Raw genomic sequence first — 24,234 nt, 5'->3', positions numbered from 1 at the left:
GCTTTTTCCCCCTTCCTAATGTTACATTTCAAGAACCATGTATATGTGTGTTAACAGTTTTATGAGTAAATTCCATTGAAACAGCAGACACTGGAGGAGTGGCATTTTTGTCCCCTAGTGGGTAGGGGCATCAAGTCAAGATTTTGAGTGGATATATCCACACTAAAACTAAGCATAAGCAGAGCCACCACAAAAGGGGAGAGGCTGGGGAAGAGAAGGAGCCAGCTCTCTCAGAGCCCAAGCCCCATCTAGTGTTCAATGTATTGCAAATCCTATGAAGACAAACCTTGGGTGGACAGCAAAGTGCTCATTATTATTATACGGGACCTGTTCAACAGCCCTCCTTGGTAATTAAAATTCTAGAGTAGGCAAATATTCTGCCTTAACTATAGTACTCCATGTGGTTCTTTCAGTCAAGACCTATCATGTTAGTCTCAGAGTTGTTTGTTTGCTTTGTATGATATAGTAACACAAGGTATGTCTAAGACCCCTTTAAATATTTTCCCCATATTCCTTGAAATTCTTTACTTCACCACAATTTTTAAAAATCCTACCATCAGAGGTTCTTTTAGGTTAACCCAGATTCTTCTAAAATTTACAAATGTGTTTTATCCTGGGAGGGTAATTCTGGAACTCAGGGTATTGTTAGGGAGGGCAGATGTAGGGCACTGAAGGATAAGATTCTGGACAGCCAGAGGCAGTGCTGAGGACCTGGTGGTAACAAGAAAGAGAGGGGTACATAAAGGAAGGTATGTGGGATTTAGGGACAAATTCTGTGTTTCAAACTTTTGACTAGAATCAGTCCTGCTTCTAGTCCCTTATATGACTACTCTTTACCCACAGTAACAGAGGTTTCTGTGAGTTTTATAAAAAAAAAGGATGGGTAGAAGATTATCAGTCAGGGAATCAGCTTTTAAAAGCACAGACTAAGAATGAGAAAAGGTTGAGGACAAGGATTTCCAAATGGCTAAAAAAGCAAGGTTGATTTGGGAGTTTGAGGTGGTGGGAGCCAAGATAAATCATTGCAGGACATCTTTTTTCTGTCCTATATCCAGTACTTTCCTAAAATGTCTACCTATTAAGCATCCCAAGTTCATTAAGAGAAGTTCCATGCACATTTTTCCCTTGAAAAAACACAACTGAGACAAAGTGAGAAGTAGCTACAGTTTAATACAAACCTGCACCAGAACACAATGTGTTGGAGTGTTTTTTGTGTTGTCGTTGTTTTGTCTGAAACAGGTGGCTAAAGCATAGGAAAAGTGTGTCATTTGGGGACTGACACATTCTTAGCACCATAACATTTACGGAGGCATGAGGAAAGTCACTTGGGTGCCTGGGATGTGGGGTGATTCCATGCTGACCCCAGACCATGCCTGCCGCCTCTGCTGCTGCTGGAGGAAGGTTTTGGTTTCAGTTTGGTTCTGTTGGTTTCTGGGTCAGAGTCCAAAAAGCCCTCACCACGGTACAGACTTGACAGAGACCTACTGTGGATTCCTAGCACTACACACGCACACACACACACAGTAGTAGCACAATGTTCCCATAACACAACCCCACAAACCTAGAGAGCAGCTAAGGCAAGAAAAACAGCATTTATTCCAGCAAGTACAAGACCAGTTTGAGAGCTGCATTCAATGCAACCAGAGACCCTTTTTCATTCCAACCATGAGACACAAGTATGTCTTCCAGGTGGCTCTGGGCTCTGTAAAGGGGCAAGGAGAAGAGGGTTGAGGGGAAGAGAAGACGCTGGCTATTTCTTACAACATTTTGGACTACCTCCTGATTTTCCAGCTAGAATCATTTTTGGTATGGGCGGGTCATGGATAGAGGTCAGGAGGGTGGGATGGGGGAAATCATGATCTCTCAGACCTGCAATTTTGGTGAGAGAAGGAATGTGGTTCCACTACTCCCCTTTCTCCCTCCTCACTGCACTGGGCACTTTAATTCTAAAATTCCAGTACTGGGACCTGTATGGAAAAGCTCTGCCAGCAAAAATATGTGGTAATTCTGGCTGCCCTGCTGGTCAGCTTTCTCTTATACTCTTTGGCATCTGCCCAGTCCCACTGCATAGAAAGTGGGGAGAAAGGTAATAGTTGTCTTATTCAGGACCACAGAGAGACTAGAGCCCAGAACAGCCATAGTAGGCATCTCTAGCCTTATGGGGCTAAGTTGGAATCCACTCCCCACCCCAGATGCAGTCATTATGTGCTGTGTCCTGACCAACCTAATGCCTACTTGGCTACCACATCTATAACCCCCTGCAATCTACTCTGGCCCTACCAACTATTCACCTTTTATCTTCTGGCCAGCTGAGACTTGCCCTCTCCAGTGTGCTAATGAGAGACTGAAATTGGGTTAGGAGTAGAGGCTGGGGGTAAAAATGCCACACAGCAGGCTAGAGTTCAGAATACTGAGCAAGCTTCTAATATTTTACTAGTCCTAGCTTAGACACAAAGGACTAAGTTTTAAGGATTTTTGCATTAGACTGAATGGCCATAAGAGAAAAAAACCTAAACACATGTATGCCCTGCCAATGATTCAGATGGGAGGCAAATTCTGCAAGTGATTTTGTAATTATCTGGTGAGGATTGGCAACCAGAAGTTGTCTCATGCCTCCTCTCCACAGTAAGGTGGCTTGATCAAAACTGTTGGGGGAATTCTGGCAACTTCTGGCCTGAGATGAACGAGGGAGCATTGCTGAACTCCCATAAAAGCTTGGGAGCTATGGAAGATTGGCTTCCTGTGAGCTCCAGGAGATGGAAGACTGGTCTAAGCAAGAGCAGAGCTAGAACTAATAAACTGGAATAGAGCTCAAGAAGAGGAGGGTATCTCCCAGCCCGAGCGACTCCTCCTAGCCTCTCTTCAGTTGAGAGAGAATGTCACTCAGTAATAGATGGAGAGACCCCACCCCATGCAGCTGAGGGCTCCAAAGAGTCTGTGTCCCTGCTGAAAAGCTCCGTGGTCTTCAGTGTTGGAAGGCGGACCATTGCTAAGATTTTGTTTCCTTTCAAGTAAAGAATACCCTCAATGTTGGGGAAGGGCTTGATTGTGACACAAGGAGTCTTGGGAAGAGGACAGTGACAGGCAGGGATGGGGTGAGGCTGGCTGGAGGCATGGTCACAGATGTCCTACACATAGCCTTGCCTAAGCTCCCCTTCTTCTTGTTATCGAGACCCTTCTCCCCTCCTACTTCTCCTTTTCCCCCTCTCTCAGAAGGCAAGACGTTTCTCACCACTTACAAAGGAGGAGTGCCCAGGCCTCTTCTTGAAAGCTCAGCAAGGAGAAGGTAAGACCATACAAGTCTGAATTTTTTAAAATAATAGATGCCCAGGCCATTCTTATAGGATCAGGTTCCTGATTTTGGTCCATGTGAGGATCTGTGAGCTGTGTCCTTATCTATCAGGCTTGGGGGAGGGTGGATCCAGGACTTTTTTTGCCCTTTAACCATAGGGAGGACCCAATGTAGAAGGCAGGAGGATGGGGGTTCCTTCTATACCTGCCCTGCCTCTTGGGTTGGTGTTGACTGCAGCATCTCTTGAGGATCATGTCTATCCCCATTTCTATCCTAACGCTAAGTGACACAAAGCACTGTTTTTTTTTCACATGATGCACTAACAAATCAAACCAAACCACTGCTCAAACCAAACGTGCAAAACAAAATCATTTACACGCCCATGGCACGAGGCCTCGCACCAGCTCCCAGCTTTTTCTTCTTGGCTGCTTGTTCTTTATAAGTGTGGGAGGGTGACTGGAAGGAAGAGGGAAGGGAAGAGGGAGCTGGCAAAGGGTTCATTTGCTTCATCTGTATAAATGCCTTGGCCTGGAACGGGGACCACTGATTAACTCAGTAACTATGGGATGGGGAGGGAGTCTTAAGACATGGCTGGGGAACAAAGACTCTAGCAGGATTGGGAAATATGGTTATCGAGGAGGGGGAGGTGATGGGAAGAAGAATAGGAAGGGAGGAGGGAGGCCTTTTCTTTTGAAACACTTCTGTCAAAGTGCCCTGGACATTGGCTGGCCAGGCTAGGAAGAAGACCATTCAAGCTGATGCTTTCTCATAAAGCAAACAGCCTGAGGCAAGTGTGAGAGTTGGGGCGAGGTTGCTGCCTATGCATTTTGGTCAGTGCATAGTGCCGGGTCCCCCCTGGCCCACAAATGCAGCCTGCTGAGGCCAGGAAAGGAAAGGACTACAGCAAGAGGAGCATCGTCCCAAAGTGCTTGTTAGAATTGGCTTAAAGCATAGTGAATGACATTTCAGACATATGACGTGCTTCCAAGTGTCTAGTAAATCCTTCCCTTCCCCCCCTCCCGCCTTCTTGGGTGTTGGACTGTGTGGCCCAGCCTCCCCATGCAACCTGCAGTGGTGGCCAGAAGGTGGGCTGGCTAGCTGCTGCTGCATCCTTAGTTGGGAGGCTGGTCAGCATCTTTACCAAATGCCACTCGACCTGCCACCGGGGGGAGCGAGAATCCTAGCCGAGGCTCGCTTTGGAACATGGTCATCGATTTGAGAACCTGTAGGGGCAGAAGAGCAGAGGGTGAGATGTTGCTGACCTTGCCAGAGACCCAGGATACCCTCACTTGGATTTCTTTCCTTGGATTGTAAGCTTTTTGAGGGCAGGGCCTGGGTTGTGCTTTTTTCTTTTTCTTTTTTTTTTTTTTTTGCTCTTTTTGTATTCTCAGCACTTAGCACAGTGCCTCAAACATAGTAGGTACTTTATAAATGTTTATTTTTTATTGATTGATTCATTTGGACAGTTCATTCTGTATTCTATATGCCCTGGAATGAGGGCATATTAATAAAAATTTGGCACCCAGGGATTCTTCTGATGGTATGTAAGAGGTCAAGAGTCTGCTAACATATAAATCCTTCTTGCCAAATTTCAAAAGGTTGTTTTTCATTTCAAAAATCTTTCATTGTACTGAGAAATTAAAGAGCCAGATCCCAAAGCCTCTGGATAAAGAGATACCAAGACTTAGCTACTACTAAGAGAGTTCCATGAAAACCAATAGGACCAGCTGAGTGCTAGCTCTAGACTTCCAGCACAGGATTGATGCCCAGGTCATTGAGAGGGCCAAGGAACAGGTTTTAAAGTGAGGAGAAACACAAAAGTCTCAGAGTTAGATGGGTTCTCAGAAATATAACCTATATTCAATAATCTTGTCTGCAATCTGCCTGACAAATGGTCAGCTACCTTTGATATAAAGACTTCCAGTGCCGGGGAACCCAGCCCATTCTACTTCCAGATAGCTCTATTTGGACAGAAGCTTTTCCTGAAATCTAGCCTGTGTGTGCTTCTCAACAACTTCCTCACACTGCTCCTAGTTACACCTTCTATGGCCAAGCAAACAAGCGTAATCCCTCTTCCACATGATAGCCCTTCAGAATCTTGAGAAAATTTCCCATGCCTTTCTTGAGTCTTCCACAAGCTAAACATCCTTGGTTCGTAGGGCAGTTTCTCCAGACCTCTCACCATCCTCATGATTCTCTTCTCCCAGTTGTCTCCTCTATGACCTCCCCCAACCCTGAGCACTCTCTAAGCATATATAAGAGCAATATTTCTTTTTTCTTGACTTCCACCCAGGTAGAAGGGGATTGGAGACTCAGAGAACTAGGGTGAGAATAGAGGGTCGATTTCCTTGTGGGGAGAGAATGGAGATAGGCATATATGGTTCTGTATGGGGAAGGGTTTGCTTTCTACAATTGTGGATGAATTAATTTAATGAAGCCCTGGGGTAGGTGGTGGTTCTGGTAGGCCAGAGGGCAAGAGGAGACTTGGACCCTTTGAGTTATGCTACACGATGGTAAGAAGAAACCATCAGATGTGTGGGTTAGTGGCAAGCATTCTGACTCTCAAAGTACCATCTCCCACCCTTCTCCTACCCCAGACTACAGAGGGGTGGGCCTCCTATTCTATTTTGTATTCCACTCCTTATGACTGGTGGGAGCCATGACAGCAGTGGAAACTTTCTGCCCTGCCAGAGAGTTTGCATTCTTTTGCATACCTCTGACATGGTAATATCATGACCCTATGCAGACACTGAGAGAAAACAAAATATATGATGATAACAAAAGAAATGTGAAATCTGAGTAATGGAGAAACCAGTGAAGGTCCTGGAGGAAAGCTTGAAACAAACCTTCACAGCAGAGAAGTGGGGGAATACTAAGATAGAACATCATGTACAATGTCAGATAAGGTTTATGCATTGAATATTTTTGTTTCATTTTTTTCATCACAAAGGAGGGCTCAGTATAGGTGGGAAGTGGTTGGGCAATAACTATGATTAGTCACTAAGTGACCAGTCACTAAACTGTGCACACCCTTTGACCAGAGGTGGTTGGGAGAAAAAAATTTTGGTTAAATGAAAAATAAAATATTTCTTAAAAAGGAAATGATTAGGATATAAATACAGGGTCAGGTTCCTCATCTGTCAAGTTAAGGGTTGTACTATATGGTCTCTGAGGTCCCTTTTAGCTCTAAATATATTAAATTATGACAATAAGCATGAACAGAAATATTTAAAAGGAAAAAATAAAAGTCCCTTTCTACTCCTGGATCAGTGTATCAGATTCTTCCTCAATCCAATTGCCATGCTGCTACAGCTGATGAGACGCTAGAAATGAACTCAGGTGAAATAGCCAATTGTGGAACACTGGGAGAATGGTCTTCACAGTCCTTTCTAGGGGAGAGAAATGGTGAATACAGTTCCTCCTCCTGAGGCAGAGTGATTTGGAGGTCTTAGCACATTTTATAAACTCCAGAGTCTCTGTGTTTGTCTGCTTATCCATATATAGCTATTACATGTCAGAACATAAGAAGACACCATCCTTGCCAAGAAGCAGCCCATGGCTCCTCCATGACTGGAGGAATTAGAGATGGGTTTTTCTAGAATTCACAGGGATAATGATATCCACCAGGGCACTAAGTTAGTGCTGAAGAAAACCTTGCCATATACAGGACCCTCAAAAAGATGAAAAGAAAGGAAATTTGCTGGCCTAGGAAATGCTAAATGTCAGTCTTAACCTGGCAAAGCCTCAGGTGAAGAGGTCTTGCATATATGCAGAAGATCTCTCTCTCTCATTTCAACATTTGTCTACTGTAGTGGTGTCATCTACATAAGAATTATGAGAGGCAATGTGGCACAAGGGCTAGAGAGCTGGCCTGGGTTCAAGTATTGTTTTGGATTCACATTTGGCTACATGATGCGGGGCAAGCCATGTAATCTCTCAGGGCCCTAAGCAATTCTAAGATTGTAAATTGTAGAGAAGGTGGTGATCTACACTGACAAAAGGAATTAGCTCCTGGGGAGTTCTCTAGTCACAAATCAGATCGTGTCCTTGCTTGCTCCAAAAAACACTTAGCTATTCTATTCTAGCACTTGCTACTAGAGTGTGGGGAAAGGGATGAACTGGTACCTCAGACAAAGTTTCCTACTACCTGATGCAGCTGCAGTAATTTCTTTTCTTCCCTCTGCCCTCCCTCCCCCCCCTCCCCTCCCTGGGACCCAAGCGCTAATACCCACACTGTGCTGCCCCTGCTCTTACCAGATAGGCTGAAGCTGGACTCGTGAAGGTCCCTCATGCCCCCATGTCGAGTGACTGGCCGGGTGGGAGTGTCTGCAAGTGGAGTTCCCATCTCTTTTTTCCCAGCATGCACAACCACAGCTACATCCCCCAGGTAGGGAGTACGGTCCACTCCCTTAACCTTTAAGCTCTAGTAAAGGGGAGGGGGAGGGGGAGAAAGAAAAGACAACATTATCAGAGCCAAGTGGTTTGACTCAGGGCGTCTTTCAGGGATATTCTTGGTGGCGGACAGAATACTGTACATAGCCACACTCACCTCATTTTCATTATAACTCTATGTAGCAATGGATTTATTCATTCTGATTTCTAAGGGAGAATTCTTTTTTTGTGTCCTTTAATTGTGTGTGAGTGTGTAGAGAAATCCCCAAGTTCATCTCTAACACTAGGGAGCCCCAAGGATAGAGCTGGGGGGCACCCTCTGTCATTGAAGTACATAGCTTCTGGAGATATTAAAAATGAAGAAGCACTGTTGACATAAAATTAAAGCCAAATAAACAGGTGGTAGTTCATATACATTCTTATTGACTAACATCTAAAAAGAAATGACACACTGTCACTGTAATTTCATTATGGAAACAGTGCTTACATAAATATTTCATCTGCCAGCACTGTCCCTTTGACAAGTGAGGCATCTCTCTTGTCTGGACCACTCTCCCCTTTGTTTTCTCCTCTTGAAACCTCTTGTTTCTTTCAAGGCTTATCACAAGAGCTGTCCCTTACAAGAGGCCTTTCTTGAGCTGACATCCATCAGTTGTTGGTGACCCCCTACCCATTACTTCGGATTTACTTCTCTGTCTACATACTGTATTTCTTTAAACTTTCTCCCCTTCTCCATCATACCCCACCAGTTTGCCTTGATAGAATACAGGTTCCTCCGGAGTAGAAGCCGTTTTGTTTCTGGCACCAGACACCAGGCCTTAAATGTAGAAGGCACTTTATAAGTGCTTAATGAATTGAATTGAGTTACAACACTGATTTCGAGGAAACTGAGGCAACCAATTCATGACAATTCATGCCATGCTGCAAATAGAGGGATACAACTTATGGTGGGTACCTATTCCCACTACAGAGCACAAATGGTAAGAGGAAATTGTTCATTCAGCATTTAAAATTTAGACTGTGGAAACAATAAGCCAGGGTTGTATCTTACTAACTGGTTAGGATGATTTGGTTCGTTTTCTTCTTTGCCAATTGTAAAATCACTCAAGGATGACTATCTCAACCAGAGGAAAAAGGAGAAGCATTATGTAAGAGACCTCAGAGAAGATCATACTCACAAAATGGTTAATAAGTAGAGAAAAATGAATGGCCTCATTAAAGAAATATGATGCTTTATTTAGTTTTTAGAAATATTGGTGTATAAAATTTCCCATAAGTCTTGGAAGTATCTAATATCCTAGACAAGTGAAGCTGACTCTCTCCAATCCTATAGCAACCAAAAGTCTATCATCTTATCCTATGCTCTCAATGGAAAAAGTTTCCTAGTGTGGTAGTGAAATAAGGCATATATCCTGTACGGGTTTATGCTACTTTGCATTCTAAGGATAAGGCAGAGGAGGTGCTGTATTCATGTTCTACATAATTTAGTGATGCAAAGAAAGGCTTTTTTTCTTTCTTGCCTTGACCTTAATTTTGGGATATGGTTCTTTGGTCCCGAGAAAACACTGAGATTAGGTCACATGTGTGATTATTTAATTCTCCCTTTCCCTTTCCCTCTCCCACAGACACAAACACATGCATATTTAGAACTGGAAAGGACATTAGAGGTCACCTAGTTCAACCTATTCATTTTACAGATGAGGAAACTGAGGCCCAGAAAAGGGATGTCTAAGGTTGCACAAGCAAGTCACACAGAGTCAGCCGGGGAGGCAGGCAATAAGCATTTATTAAAAGCTTACTATATGCCAGGCACTTGGCTAAGCACTGAGGACACAAACAAACACAAGCAAAAAGAAAGACGGTCCTTGCCCTGATGAGGTTGCCATCCTACTAGGGGAAGGAAACACACAAGGGTGCTAGAAAGCTGGGGATTGGGAGATAGGAAAAATATCTGTTGGGAAGCAGGGGAAACATGCTGGCAAAATCTGCAAAGTCAGAGGCAGAGGAATGAAGCGTGGCTGGCCTCGGCCCTTCCCTTAAAGGGAGGCCAAAGGAGAAACTCACAAATGGGAGGAAGGGGGCTGGAAGGAAAGAAGAATGTTTCAGGGTGAAAAGTCCCCATGCACTAAACTGGGATTGTGCTCAGGGGCTTCTGACTCTGAATCTAGGCTTTTCCATAGCACCATACTAGAGACTGACGCTGGGAGAGATCAATGTAGTTATAAATATCAGTAATAAACTGACTCATCTCCTTGAATAGTATTATAGAGTAACAGGGCTCTGGAAGATGCTGGAAGCACATAGGGAACATGACAAGCTCTCACACCCTCTTATGTAGATCTCCATTGACTTCTAGAATGCTGACTCCAAAGCCAAAGCCTGAGATAAGGGATGTCAGGGGAGAGAAGGATAAGAAAAGCAAGTTTGCTTTGGAACAAAGTAGAACTTTCTGCCTCCCTCCCCCCAGATTCTCCTTAATGTATGTGAAGGTTCTTTGTAGTGAAAAAAGCAAGTTTCCATTATTACTAATACTTTTAAAGAATAACCTAGTATAATATACGCCTGCCCAAAGATTCCTTGGAACATTTGGCTAGTTGTGATTTCTAAAATTGGCATTTAGCCAACAGAAAGCTCAGACAATGGCTTCCCATGTTCCTTTGCTTCCAGTAAGAAAAAGCCTGTAACTGAACAGTCTTATGCATGTACACGCATTATGAAGTGACCCTTTTACTCTCTCTAATCACCCACATGATGAGCATTAAACCTTCAGTGATACAGATCAGTTATGGTATATGTTGCTTTTGGAGGATAATTGATTAACCCTTTAGGTAGAAAATTTCACATCAATTTTTTAACAGGAATTTTTCTAAAATGTGTTCCAAGTTTCCCAGCTCTAGTAAACAAGAGTATATTGAATATATAATTTAACCTTTTTTCAAGACCTCAAAGTTATCATTATCATTACTGTACTATTCGGTCATGCAGAGATAATGAGTTATTTAGTTAATTCCAGACTAATGTAAATTCACCTTTACTTGTTTTTTCTGGAAGCAACTCCACCTAGCAACTTGCTTTCTTGTCATTTGCCTTGTTCTCAGAGCTGGGGCATAGTACGTAGAACTAATAATAGTTTTGGGCAGCATAAAATAGCACCTTTTTTTTCAGAACAAAATTTGTTCCTAACAATATTCACCCTTTGCTCAAGTTGTTTCTTAATCTCGGTTAAAAACCCCCCAATAATTTTTGGTCTTTATCAGTATTATTCTTTCACTAAAGTCTTTCTCTGATGGCTGATCATGGTATAGAGGTGATACGGGCTCTGGAAGGCAATGCTAATGGAATACCACTATGGCTAGCTCTATCAAGCTGGGAAAATATCAAGGCACTGTTTATCATCTGAGGACCAGTCTACCTCAGTTCAGAGAAACTATGGATATTGCCCACCAAGTCCTAATACTTCTGGTCACAGAAACTTGTGGAACAGCATACTTAAGACACAGATGAGGTGCTATCTAAGTCAGCAGAGTGCAAACCCAAACTGATGAAATACAGACCCTTAAAGTATGAGTTATCTGTGACTTCTGAACAGCATTCAAAATGCTCTCCATTGTTTCAGCATCAGTAACCACTGTGAACCCATCCACTTCAACTCACTATCTCACTCCTCTTCAGCGTTCACACAAGGATAAAACATTCATGAGTTTATCCTTTTTCTCCATTTATTTTTTTGCGTTGGGGGGTAGGAAGGGTTGCATCACATTTTGATTGTCACATTGTCTTCATTTCCAGCAACACTTCCACATCTTGTGGACTTTCTCCCCACCTTATTTCCTTCTTCTCCATTACAAATGATCTGGATTATCAGCTAGTACACATTCTCATTTTATCCTCTTCTGCCTTCATTCTCTCACATACACTGTGCTCCATGCCTGAAATACATTTTTTCATATCTTCCAAGCACTGTTTTTCCTTCATGTCCCAGCTCAAGTGCTTCCTCAGCTAAAAATGATTCTTCAAATTTCTTGTAGTGCTTTGCCTTAATTTTTCCTTTGTCCGTATCACTTTCTCCATTATATCAAACTTATTTTACAAGAGCCTTATCTCCATTATTAGACTATAGGCATCATGAGGGCAGGAACTGTGCCACAGGTGTGCTGGAGTCAGCTCATACAGCTCATGGAAATATACATTTTCAGAGAGAGCACTTACACCTCAGAAACTGAAAACTGACAGATCAGGGCTTGATTTATTGTTTTGTTGATTGTCTAGTCTTAAGGAAGTGGAGTAGAAAATGTTAATAATGCTGATTAAATTTAAAAGTGTATCATCCGTACCTTTTTTTTGAGTCAGTTCTTAAATATTTATGAACACAGCCCTGTGTCTTGTCTAAATCTTATATCTCCTACACAGCTTAGCAAAATTTAATTCAGGAAAGCACTAAGTGTATTACTTAATCAATGAATGTATTATTCCTTGAGGACACAGACTGGGATGTTTTCATCTTGGCAGCATTAGTCCCCAGCATGGTACTTTTTTGTACATAGTAGTTGTTTAATAGATATTTGCTGAATTGAGTTGAAAATTACTTCTGAAGACTGTTAAGGTCAGGCTGTTTTTTTTAACCTATAGGTACAATGGGATTTTGTGATTCTTCTTAATGGTGTGTTAGCTCTTCAAGATTTCTTCATTCCAGACATCTGAGAACATCAAACTTTGGGGGAGCATAGGACTAGGGATAAACAAGGTAAGCAGTCATATAGGGCACATCATGTAGATTAAACTAAGGTGTACTTTATAATGTTACTTTTTATAAATGCAAATTTAGTTTAAATTTTAATTTATTTATTTTTGTTAAGACTAAGGCTCAGAGGTAAATCTAGTTTTATGCAAGGTTGATATCCTTTGAGAAAATTTCTTCCCCTGTTTATTTACCATTTCAAAGCCTTTGGAGAACAAGAATGTTGAAGAACAAGAATCCCTTGGTTGACCAACACTGAGGGATTTTTGATCTCAGTGATGTGGGTTGTCTTTTCAACCATACAGAATGCAACTCATCTAAGTATTCTCATCCTGTTTGATTCTTGTCTGTATCTTCCCCTAAAATGCTGCAGAGGTGTCTAGTTCGGCATTCTGGTGGCCTTTCTGTAGGCATGATGACATATGGATAAATATGGAGCATGTCGGCTATGCGCTGGTTGTCTTTCACTATCTTTCACTATGATTATTATATGACCAGCTCTCTCTCTTTTAAATATCTATCTCTCTGCTAGCTTCTTGTATACTGCTTCTCCCAAGCAGGTCTTCACTGGTAATATGTTACAGCCTAATCACATTCCCCATGTACCTCTACATTGCCCTTTGGGTGACTTTTGACTTTAATTTTCTGGAGACTGTGATATATTGAGATATGCAGTTATACCAAATCATGAGAAGAATACTGATGTTAAAAAGATGGGTATTCCTTCAGGGAGTAGCTTGGAGTCATGAAAAGCACCACACAATTTCCTAAAAGCAATATAATTCTTGACTTAATCCATTGTTCAGTCACAAGTGCCTGTCCAAGACACACACGCACACACACACACATAACACTTACATGTATGTATATATGCAAACATGTTATATATCCTATATATGTCTCCTACGGCCTTCATAGTTATTTGAGCATGACTTTTGTTTTTGCAAAAGATTCTTTGATATTGAATTTCTATCCATGGAATCAACCTCTATGAAGGTAATATTGGGAACTGAATTTTCATTAACTAGAAATCCTAACATTTTGTTAATATATTTCCCACTTTTTTCCCCATCATACTACTTGGTTAATACAGAGGGGAGGAAAGACCTATTATAGGAAGTCATAGAATCATTGTCAAATGTTGATGAGATTATCTTATCATAAATGTTAACATCTTGCATTACTCTTCTGGCTCAACGTGAAATACTTCAAGACAAGAGTCTGTGTTGATGCTTCTTGTATTTTGTCCTTGTCTCAGCATAGTATTACAGGTGGGGAATATGACTACCTAATTTGTTTTTGGATTTAATATCTTCAGTTTTCAAACATATGCATTTCCTAGCAACCAAAATCTTCTTTTGTATAGATGATGTGGTATTGGATTTCTTCTCTTCAACTCTGTTGGCTCCTAAAAGAGTATTCGGGAACATTCTGAACCTTCAGGGCATAAGATTACAGAGAACATTGATCTTTTGGTACAAAGAATTAGTTTTCCTTTTTCCTTATTGAAGATCTATATAAACAAGGTAGGAAATTCATCCACTGAGATTAAGTAATATTCCTCACCCTATTAATACCAATAATTCTAAGCAGTATGCAATGGTGGAAACTCAAAGAGAGTACAATAAATTTGTAGATCAAGGAATTTTTCTGGTAATACAAAGGGGAATTGTGCTATACAACAGACAATCCTAAATTCCCCTTTCTGCCCTCTTAGGAGTTCAAGCCTGTCAGGCGATTTTCGAAATCTGGTTGAGAGCCAGTAATGTTTTACTTTTGTTTTGTATCTCCAATGCCTAGTAGAATGTTTGACACCTAATAGGCACTTTGTAGATGCTTGTTGAATAAAAGGAAACTATTCTCTAGGTATTAATAATCAAGTGTACTATTGTCACTAACATACTAACATCTCAGCATAACAAAGCTAGGCAAAGGTTAAAAAATAAATTTATCATTTATATGAAAAACTTTTTTCAGAGGAGAACAAAAGACTGAACATGGCCAAGAATAAAGGTCCTCATAGACTTATGGCCAGAGGGGTCCTGAGACTGCAGACAGGCCATCCATCTCATCCCAATTAAAGAAGGCATGGGTAACTTTCCACCTCTTCTTGTTGTATGGATCAAATCAGAACCAATTCTTTGCCCAAGGTAATAAAAGGTTTTGCCCCAGAAGCTAGAACCAGAAGCACTGGGGTAAGCTGCAAAGGAGGCGATTTAGGCTTTATGTTGGGAGAAATTTCCTAACAAAAGTAAAGTAGGTTTCCTTGGGATGTGTGATACATTCCTCCTTCTTACAGGTCTTCAAGCAGAGACTAGATGACTAGGCTGTTTTATAGTGGAGATTTCTTTAGGGTATGAGTTGGCTACTATGGCCCGTGGGGTCTCATCCAAGCCTGCAATTCTGCAATTCTGTGAAAACAGGGATTTCAATGGAAAAACTAAATGAATGAGAAGGGGAAAAGATGGTTGACTTTCAGGCAGATTCAAACAGCCATGTGGGCAATCTTTGGGGTGGAATTAAGGGCAGTCAAGCTCTGATGATTACTTTAAACAGTCAGTAAACAAGGACTGCTATTGGCTTGACTATAAGCACGGTAACTAGGTATTAGAGGTCTGAAAGAACTATAAAACTAGAACCAGAAAAGAAAATTTAGGGTAAATGTCAGACAGAATGAGATCAGTCAGCTACAACTGTAGCTCTAACAAAAGGTCTATCTGAAAATGCCTCATCTCTTGAAATGAAAATAAACAATAACCCCAGCATCAGAGAGACGATGACTATATCATTTAATTTATAAACCAACTTTCAACCTTCTGCTTCTTGGTGGAGAGATTCTTGTGGCCCTGGAGGGGTAGAAGTAGTGGTTAATATTAGAGGAGGAGGAGGGCTAGGGATGACAATCTGCCTTCCAACTCAAGCCCCTGGATAGAATCTGCGATCCAGAGCTGACTCTGGAGCTGAGGATAGAAGAACAACTTTGTCCTGGGGCAACTAGGAGTTACAATGGTGTAGATGCTCAGGAGGAGTTCCCGAGAAAGCATCTTCTCCAGGTCTATCTTGAATAAAAATCTAGAAAATAAATTCTTTCTGAGTATTCCTATTTAAATGGGTACCTGTACTTAAGAATTGCAAGCCTGAGGCCAGTATCAAACCCTTGAGCTGGGCAAAATTTTCCTCTCACCTGGAAATTGTCTCTGTCATCATATACCCCGAGGAAGTCAGTGGTACAGAAAAAGCCCCCAAACCCTGAGCACTTATTATACTCAGAGCATTGTACTGGTGGGAGATTAATAGGGGAAATCAATGACTAAGACATGAGTACTGATCAAAAATTCAAGAATAGACTAGAGGACTACTTATCCCACCTCCAAGTAGGATACCTTTCAGTCCTGGATTGGACTAGATGAGCACTGAAGTCCCTTCCAACTCTCAAGTTCTGTGACTCTGAGTAGTTCGGGGTAAGAAGAGAAGATGGATATTTTTAAGGATTCCATGTTCCTGAAACAAGGGACTTCACAATATTTGGATGGGGAGAGGAGACCTTTTATACTTTTAGAGGTATGGGGGTAATGAGAATTGGGGTTTGGGGACTCCTGGAACAGATGTTAGAGACAGGAATAAGGGATCCTAAATGTCTGACAGGGACTCCCTGCAGAATATGCAAGGAAATACCAGGAATAAGTCAAGAAAGAAGTATTTTAAAGTAACATAAGGTTGAACTGTATAATTCACATTTTACTACAGACTACTTAGGGAAGCCATGATAGGAACAGTGAAGTAAATTCAGGAACATATTTCTTTCACTGAATCTCTTCCAGTCCCTTGGGACTCTCACCCATGTGACAAGACTGAAATGGGTGACAGATATGAAGTACCCAGGGCCCAGAGTTGTCCATTTGTATTATTACTAGGACATACAGGGCTAGACTCAAAATGATGTTAAGCTTCTTCCTAATAAGAGGTAGCATTTACATAGTTCTTTAAGGTTGGCAAAGTGCTTTACAAATATTTTCTCATTTTATCCTCCTAACATCCTTGGGTATTACTATCTTTATTATCTACATTTTACAGATGAAGAAACTGAAGCAGATGCATGTGAAGTGCTTTGCCCAGAGTTACACAGTTATTAAGTGTCTGAGGCTGGGTTTGAACTCAGGTCTTCCTTACTCCAGATCTAGCACTCTGTCTGTTATACCATTTAGCTACCCTCTACATTCTTGAGCAATATAGAAGTATGTAGTCTTCTCAGGACAACTGCCCATCCAATTGCCTGCCAGGATCCCTAGGGAAAAATCTTGGATGTCAAAGTTATGATAAACATGCAGGACTCCATGATTCAGATTTCTTGAGATAACTTTATGTGCTGTAGAAGTGTAGATTTTTAGCAGAGCTCTATCAAATGCTTCTATATCCACAGGTATATTCACAGTTCATTAAGTATATCCATGTAGAATTTTAGGGAATAAAGTAACTCTTGGGCAATCACCAGAATATAGGTGAGATTCACCCAGATCAACTGAATCCCACTTGGAGACTGGACCAGCAATTTCCTACCATCATTGTATCGATGGGTGCTGAGAATATTTGCTTTCCTGCTAGAGGAATCAGGGAAGTGCTTTCTCCTGAATTCTATTTTCCCCCACTGACACTTTCTAGTCTTTCTGTTTTTTTGCCAAAGTGAGATGGGGTTGAAGAATTAAAGAAAAAAGACTTTAAGCCATTTAGTGCCTCAGTCAAGTTGTGCAAAGATTTGGTAGGAAATTAGGGGTACCAGAATTTATGAGAAAGAGACATTTCTGTAAGCAGCCCAAGCCCATACTCCTACTCCCCTCTCCAACTCTTACCTTCTCTCTCTGGACCAGCTTCTTGTACACAGTATCTGGGAAGGATCGAAGCAGGCAGAACTTGCCTGTGCCCTCAGCACACATGAAGACTCCGTTCTCATACACAACTCGTCCTCGGCTGATAGTGACCAAAGGTACCCCATGGCAGCGCATGTTTTCATATAAATTTATGTCTCCTCCTTGCACTTGAGTGCTAGCTGAAATAGTCCTGGGTGGGGAGGAGGGAGACGCTGGTGTTATAGGTAAAATACGAGATGCTTTTCCGATAGTGCTTATACCCAGGGGTGCTATTAAATACTAGAAAAGTTACTCTGGATTGCCATACTAATCTAAGAATACAGTAAAAGAACCACTAATGTACGATGAATTTTAGCTAATCAACTACTCAGAAAGCAGTGGGGAACAGGAGAAAGCCCACCCCAGAGACAGGGAAGACTTAGATTCAAGTCTCAACTACGACATAGCTTGACTTTGTGACCTTGGCCAAGTCATTTACCTTTTTTAGTGTTCTAGGCAACTCTTCAACACTAGAACCTACGAAGAAGATATTAGTCTATCTCTATGGAGAAAGTTTCCTATACTAAATCCTGCTCTCTACCCCTCAAAATAATCCACCTGAATAAGACTGAACGCTCTTATTTAGCTTAAGAAGAGGTTTAACCCAGCAATATTGCTTCTAGGACTGTATCCCAAAGAGATCATAAATATGGGAAAGAGTCCCACATGTACAGAAATATTTATAATAGCTGTCTTTGTGGTGGCAAAGAACTAGAAATTGATGGGATGTTCATCAATTAGGAAATGGCTGAACAAGTTGTGGTATATGAATGTAATGGAATACTATTGTGCTATGAGAAATGATGAACAGGAAGACTTCAGAGAAGCCTGGAAAGACTTATATGATCTGATGCTGAGCGAAATGAGCAGAGTCAGGAGAACTTTGTACACAGTAACAATAACAATGTGAGAGGAATTTTTCTGGTAGACTTAGCCCTTCATAGCAATGCAAGGACCCAAAACATTCCCAATGGACTCTTGAGGCAAAATGCCTTCCATACCTAGAGAAAGAACTATGGAATTGGATTGCAGAATGAAGCAGAATATCTTCTCTTGTATTTCGTTTTGTTTTGGTTTTTCCCATTCATTTTACTTCTTCTATGCAACATGACTAAGGTGAAAATGTCTTTAAAAAAGTATGTATGTATAGAACCCATATAAGATTGCACATCGTCTCAGGGAGGGAGAGAAGAGGGAGGGGAGAAAATCTAAGACTTATGGAAGTGATTGTAGAAAACCTGAAAACAAATAAATTAAAAAAAATAAAAGAAGAGGTTTCAAATAATTTCCCTGGACTATTTTTTTTAAAACACTGATTTACTCTCTCTTGTATCATAGGTATTCATGTGCATGTCTTTAGATGGTGAGCTCTTGGAAAGAGGGAAAGCAGTTTCATATTTATCTTTGCATCCCTAGCACCTAGAATACCTTGAACATGGTGGGTTCTTAAAAATTTCTTATGGAACTGAATGAACTCAGTCTTTCAAACCCTTTCATCCACAATATGGGTCAGCAAACTAGGCCTGAAGGCCAAATCAAGGCTTACATTTTTAAATACAACAAATTTTTAAAAATGTAAGAGACATTTTTGGCTTCAATTATATAAAAGGTCACATTTTGCCATCCATTATTTTAGAACACCAGCTCTCTTAAAATCCCAAGTCCCTTAAAGCCTGAGGTCTAGTTTTACTTTGTAGCCTCCGGGTCCCACACAACCACATCAGCGTCAGCTCCAGGGATGATGCGGCCCTTTCGGGGATACAGGTTGTGAATCTTTGCTGCATTTGAACTAGTCACAGCCACAAAACGGTTTTCGTCCATCTTTCCTCCCACCTGGAAAAAATGAGAAGAGATAAAATAATAGATATAATGATATGAAAAATAAAATAAGATATAATATAAAAAAATAAAATAAATTCATGAGATGCCTGCATAAAACCATGCAATCTCCATGGTTTCTCTTTATTCCTCCCAGAGGCCTATTAACTTGGCTGGAGAGAGTATGATCTTTATGAGACCAAGGCTGTACTTTGTTTCTTTGCTTTATTTTGTAAGCATTGAGTATAACCTAACCCCATTCAGCTGTTTTTAAAAATGCATACCAGTGCTCCAAAGGGCTGTGAGATATAAATCTATTGTAATGAATAGAACATTATTTTATATATATATATATCCATTGTAACTAACATAAATGTATAATCTGTTGATGGCCAACCACTCACAATGTGTCTGTATGTGATGGTATGTATATTCTGTATAGCTGAAAATATAGTTGTTGTACTCTTTCGTAATTTCTATTTTCGACTGCCATCCTTAGGGCTTATTTTCCAGAACATTCACAGGTCACTAAGGTAGGTAGGTAGGAATAGTCTCACCACTCCTCCATGTGTTATGTTTTTGACCAGGAATAAAGAAATATATCAAAGATCTGACAAATCATATGCCACTAAAACAAAGATGTAGATAAATCATGTAAAATGGTAACAATTCAGCTCTAAGTCCTATTAAATAGACATAAATGTACATTTGGATTATACAAAGGTTTTCAATGAATAAAGTTGCATATATACAGCACATAAAATTACAGTTCTATGTATAAGAATTTTTACCTAAAGCTAATATGACTAATTATCATAAACTCAAATGAAATATTTAATTAACTTCAATTTTCCTTGTCCTCTGAGAAATGAAAAAGACTTTTGATTTTTAAATTAAAGATTTCCATCCTTTCTCTTGGCAGATGTCTTCACCTTTGTTAACTTATACTGTATTCTCTTTGGGCAGCTTATAGTCTAAATAATATAGCACCGAATTTTGGGCCTAATATACTAGGTGGGTCTTTTTCTGTGACATATCAGAAACAAAAACATTCACCTGGATGGACAGGTCATGAGGCCTTCAAATAAAATGTCAATCTCATCAATTGACACTCTTCCAGTGGAGAAGAACTCTTGAGAATTCCTTTGTCCTTAAACTGTCCCCCTCCCATCAGATTCCTAATGGCTAAAGGATGGGGGAAGATGTAGATCAACATTTCTTCCCCTGACATCATGATCCAGTTTGCTACTGTGGGGCAAAGATGACTTAAGCCTTATGGGAAGCAGAGCAAAATGGTAGAAAAGAATGCTGGATTCCATCTGAGGAGCTGGATTCATTCTGGTTCTGCAACTGACTACCTGTGTGACCTTGGATAGGTTAGTTTAACCTCTGTGGTCCTGAGGGTTGGGCTGTATGACCTCTAAAGGTCCTTTCCAGCTCTGATAACCTGCCCTGCCTTTGTCCTCACTAAAACGGCAGTTTAGAGAATTAGGCTGGTTACAGAGGTAATAAATGGCTAAAAAAAAATTCCCCCCAAACCTAAACCTTTCCTGTACCTTGGTGGTGGTAAGTAATTGTGCCTGGGTGACACAGGGATTATTACAAGGCTTAGTGCCCTCCCACCCCACAGAATTATGCTTCTGGGTACTATTGCTCCTGCTGTACCCTTTTATATCAATCAATGCCTTCGGAAGTTTCTTTGGATAAGAAGCTGCTGCAATAATCTGAGGGAGCCCTCCTAAAAACCTGCTTAGGTAACATATCCAGGATGAAAACAATGTGAGGCAGAAAATAGGGAAATTTAAAAAAAAATCAGGAGACCCCAAAAAACTTACCACGCCTCTCTCCCAGATGATACTCATACGGTCTTGTACACCGCTCACTCCATGAGGGATCTTAGTGAAATCCTCCTTGCCCATTGCCTTCTGTTTTGTGGTGAAGGGCCGATGGTCAGAAGCTACAATGTTTATAGTGTCACTGAAGGGACAGAAGGACATGATGAGTAACAGATTAAATTAGCTGCTACTTACCTATTGGTTGGCTAAAGTGCCAAAAAGCAGCTTAAGGAATTAATCTGAGATGGTTAGAAATCTTGGCAGAATCAACCAATTTTTTAATATAAGCATAAGGATTGAGAGGAATCTTATGTATGATGGTAAATTTCATAATATAGAAAATATACTCCTGAGATGCCATTGTCAAGTAGAATAGCTATTGGAAAGACCACAGCGCCTTTATCTTCCTGCATATCAAATAGTGGGTTATGTTTTTTTTCCCCTTATGAATGGTAAAATACCTGAGCGGTAAATTTTCAAACAAGAACTGAGTAACAATTATATTATATATTTGATCAATAATAAAATAAAAGCATAACAACTGAAAATTTATTTAACTTAGCAAAAATTACTTTATTTATGTGAGGGACCCCAGTGAATACATCTATACACATGACAAACAAAAATTATAATTATATGTATTATATATATAATAGATATAAAAATTACAATTCTATAAACTTTTTTCTTTTAATATACAGAATTACAATTCTATAAACTTTTTTCTGTCTTTTAAAATACATTTTTTAAAATAGGGAGGCACTATCGCATAGTGGATAGGAGACAATTTGAAATCAGAAAAACTTGGGTTCAAGGCCTGCCTCTGATACATACTGCTTATGTGATCCTGAGCAAGTCACTTACCCTCTATGGGGCCGAGGCAACTATCTAGGACTCTACATTGGAGTGCAGGTACCAATCTGCATTGGTAGAGGGGATTTCCTCACTGAGAATTCTCTATACCAATGAAATCACAAGTACAATAAAAAAAATTACAAACATTTTGCTTATTTTTTTTGTCTTTACACTGAAATCTCCCTCCACTCTCCATAAAACCCTAACTTTTACAGGTTTTACAAACTTGATCTAAAAAATGCCTAGCTATCACAATTTAATTGAAATTTAAGTTTAATTTCCCCATCTTAGAATTGAAAAGGGTTTTTCAGGTGGATTGGGGACAACTTGGACCCAGATATCTTTAAGAAGCTGTGTAACTGAGTATGGCTTACTGCCTTCTTTCCTTTCAGTAAGTTTCCCTGCAGCAAGTGGGACACTTGAAACACTCCAGTGATACTATAGCTATGCTCAATCAAATCACTGTAGTTGATCCTCATAAATGCTTACTGATGATTGATGCTTGTTTTTCTTCTTCTTTTTAAACTGAAAAGCAGTTTCTAGAATAAAAAGTTGACCTGACATTTTCCCTTCTTCATCGCCTCGGTTTATTCAAAACTACAAAGTACAGTTATTCAGCATCGGACCAAAGTGATGCTAGCAGAATTACAACACGTCACTGGAGTCTGCCTTTTTCAGTTTTCAGTACATAGGGCCTACTTGACACTTTCATGATAATGTGCAACAAGGACTTTATACTGCACCATAAAAAGCAATTAGCCAGTCATTGGTAGACTTCAAAAGAGGCTTCAAAACAGCTCTCTGAGAATTTCTAAGGCAGGAGCCCAAATGCACACAGCTGTTACCTTTATTGGTGTCTTTGTTAGGAACACTGATAGAAAATCTCATAACGAATCATTAAAGATGGCAAGAGATGAAGTTTGGCTTTTATTTATCTTTTTGGATTAGACCTGTGATTTCATTGGTCACTCCTGTTGTGGAAACTCCACCCACCAATGCAAATAGACAACTGCTCTCCAACTTGGTCTTAGACATATGTCAAGGGTACTGGGGTGAGATGACCTGGCCGAGGTCATACAGCCCTGTGTGCTGGAAGTGGGTCTTGGATTAAGCTCTTTCTAACTCTGAGAAGAGCTTTCTATTGATTATACCACAGCGCCTTTCAATATTAATTATGGAGGGACAAATATGGGGATCATGAATGAAAAGCAGGTACTGCATGTACCAGAAGGGAGTGCAGAAGAAGAGAGATGATACTTGGGATACAGTCTCAGTGATCTCTTTCCATTCCCTTTTTTATAAAAAGGAGTGGCAATAGGCCAGAGATGCCATCCTTTGGCATCAGTCTATGGGCTTTTTGCTTGGGAAGATTCCCCACTGATGAAGCTCATCTTGAATTCTTTGATACTTAAAGAGTCCTAGATTCTAGATGGTTCAAAAGAATCAGCATGGGGCCCATCAGCTGTACCAAGGACATTCATTAGTTCTGATGTCTTCAGCTTCTTTCCACCCAAGCTCTGTTTTGATTCTCAGAGTACTCCTTAAAAATCTTTTAAAAAGAAAACTTAAGGTAAAAAAGTAAAGCAAAATTTTTGAGATGACATTTTTGTAGCTTGCCTAGGCTAGAAGCACAGCAGTTATCAATGGGCCTGATCCCACTACTGATTGGCACAGAAGCTTTGACCTGCTCCATTACTGACCTTCTTTAGGCAGCCTCATGGTCTCCTGCTGTCAGGGGTTCATCATATTAGTGCCAGAGTTAGTGTAGACACCTGAATTAGCTTTACTGAGGCTCAGAACTCCTGAGCTCAAAAGATCCACCATCTTCAGCCTCTCCAGTAGCAGGGATTATGACTGTATACCACTCAGTGAAAGCAAATATTTACATAAACGGAGTTTATAATGGTGAAGTGATAGGGATGGTACTTAATTTATAATAAAAAGTTTGTATTTCTTGCAATCCTTCCTTTAATTGCTTACAAAAAGAGATGATGCCCAATCAATGGATGTGGCATTTCCTCAATTAACAATTCTGTTTTTGTTTAAAAGTACAGGAATATGTGTTCTATTCCTGTTTCTCTTAATTCTCTTAATTCCTGAAGAAAATCTCAGAGGCAATGTGCCTAGCTGAGAGACAACCGATAGAGTTGTGAATACCTGTGTTCAAGTCTTGCTCATGAGATAATGATTCTGTGCCTTTGAGCAAATCATTTAATCTCTCCATACTCCAACCAACTGTAAAAGACTACAAAAATCTATTGCTGTTCTGCATTGGCTGAGGGAGGTTATTCACAGGGAGTTCTCTGTATCAGTGAAATTACAGGTCTAGACCAAAAGAAAACAAAACCAAACTTTAAGGGAAAAAGAAAGACAAGACAATCTACCTTTTGGACTTATGCT

The 24,234-nt window shown here is 40.5% G+C and overlaps 1 protein-coding gene across 4 annotated transcripts in view; it reads right to left on the bottom strand.

Moving 5' to 3' along the window:
- Positions 1–1,371: 1,371 nt before the first annotated feature.
- DPYSL5 (dihydropyrimidinase like 5) overlaps positions 1,372–24,234 on the bottom strand; it is a 139,667-nt gene continuing 116,804 nt past the window's right edge. For 2 of the 4 annotated variants that reach the window (XM_072633952.1, XM_072633953.1), the window contains exons 9-13: positions 20,980–21,121; positions 19,017–19,159; positions 17,270–17,477; positions 7,547–7,715; positions 4,206–4,515 (exon numbers count right to left, since the gene is read on the bottom strand). In XM_072633952.1, coding sequence (XP_072490053.1) covers positions 4,430–4,515; positions 7,547–7,715; positions 17,270–17,477; positions 19,017–19,159; positions 20,980–21,121 — 748 coding nt within the window. In that variant the 3' untranslated portion in view covers positions 4,206–4,429. Of the gene's footprint in view, positions 1,392–4,205; positions 4,516–7,546; positions 7,716–17,269; positions 17,478–19,016; positions 19,160–20,979; positions 21,122–24,234 lie in introns of those variants that run through there. The other 2 variants (XR_011972420.1, XR_011972419.1) reach the window with 2 other exon arrangements.

This window comes from Notamacropus eugenii, chromosome 1 (genome assembly GCF_028372415.1).
Source record: "Notamacropus eugenii isolate mMacEug1 chromosome 1, mMacEug1.pri_v2, whole genome shotgun sequence".
NCBI lineage: Eukaryota > Metazoa > Chordata > Mammalia > Diprotodontia > Macropodidae > Notamacropus > Notamacropus eugenii.
Note: the sequence above shows the minus strand (reverse complement) of the source record. Positions and strands in the feature narration are given on the sequence as shown.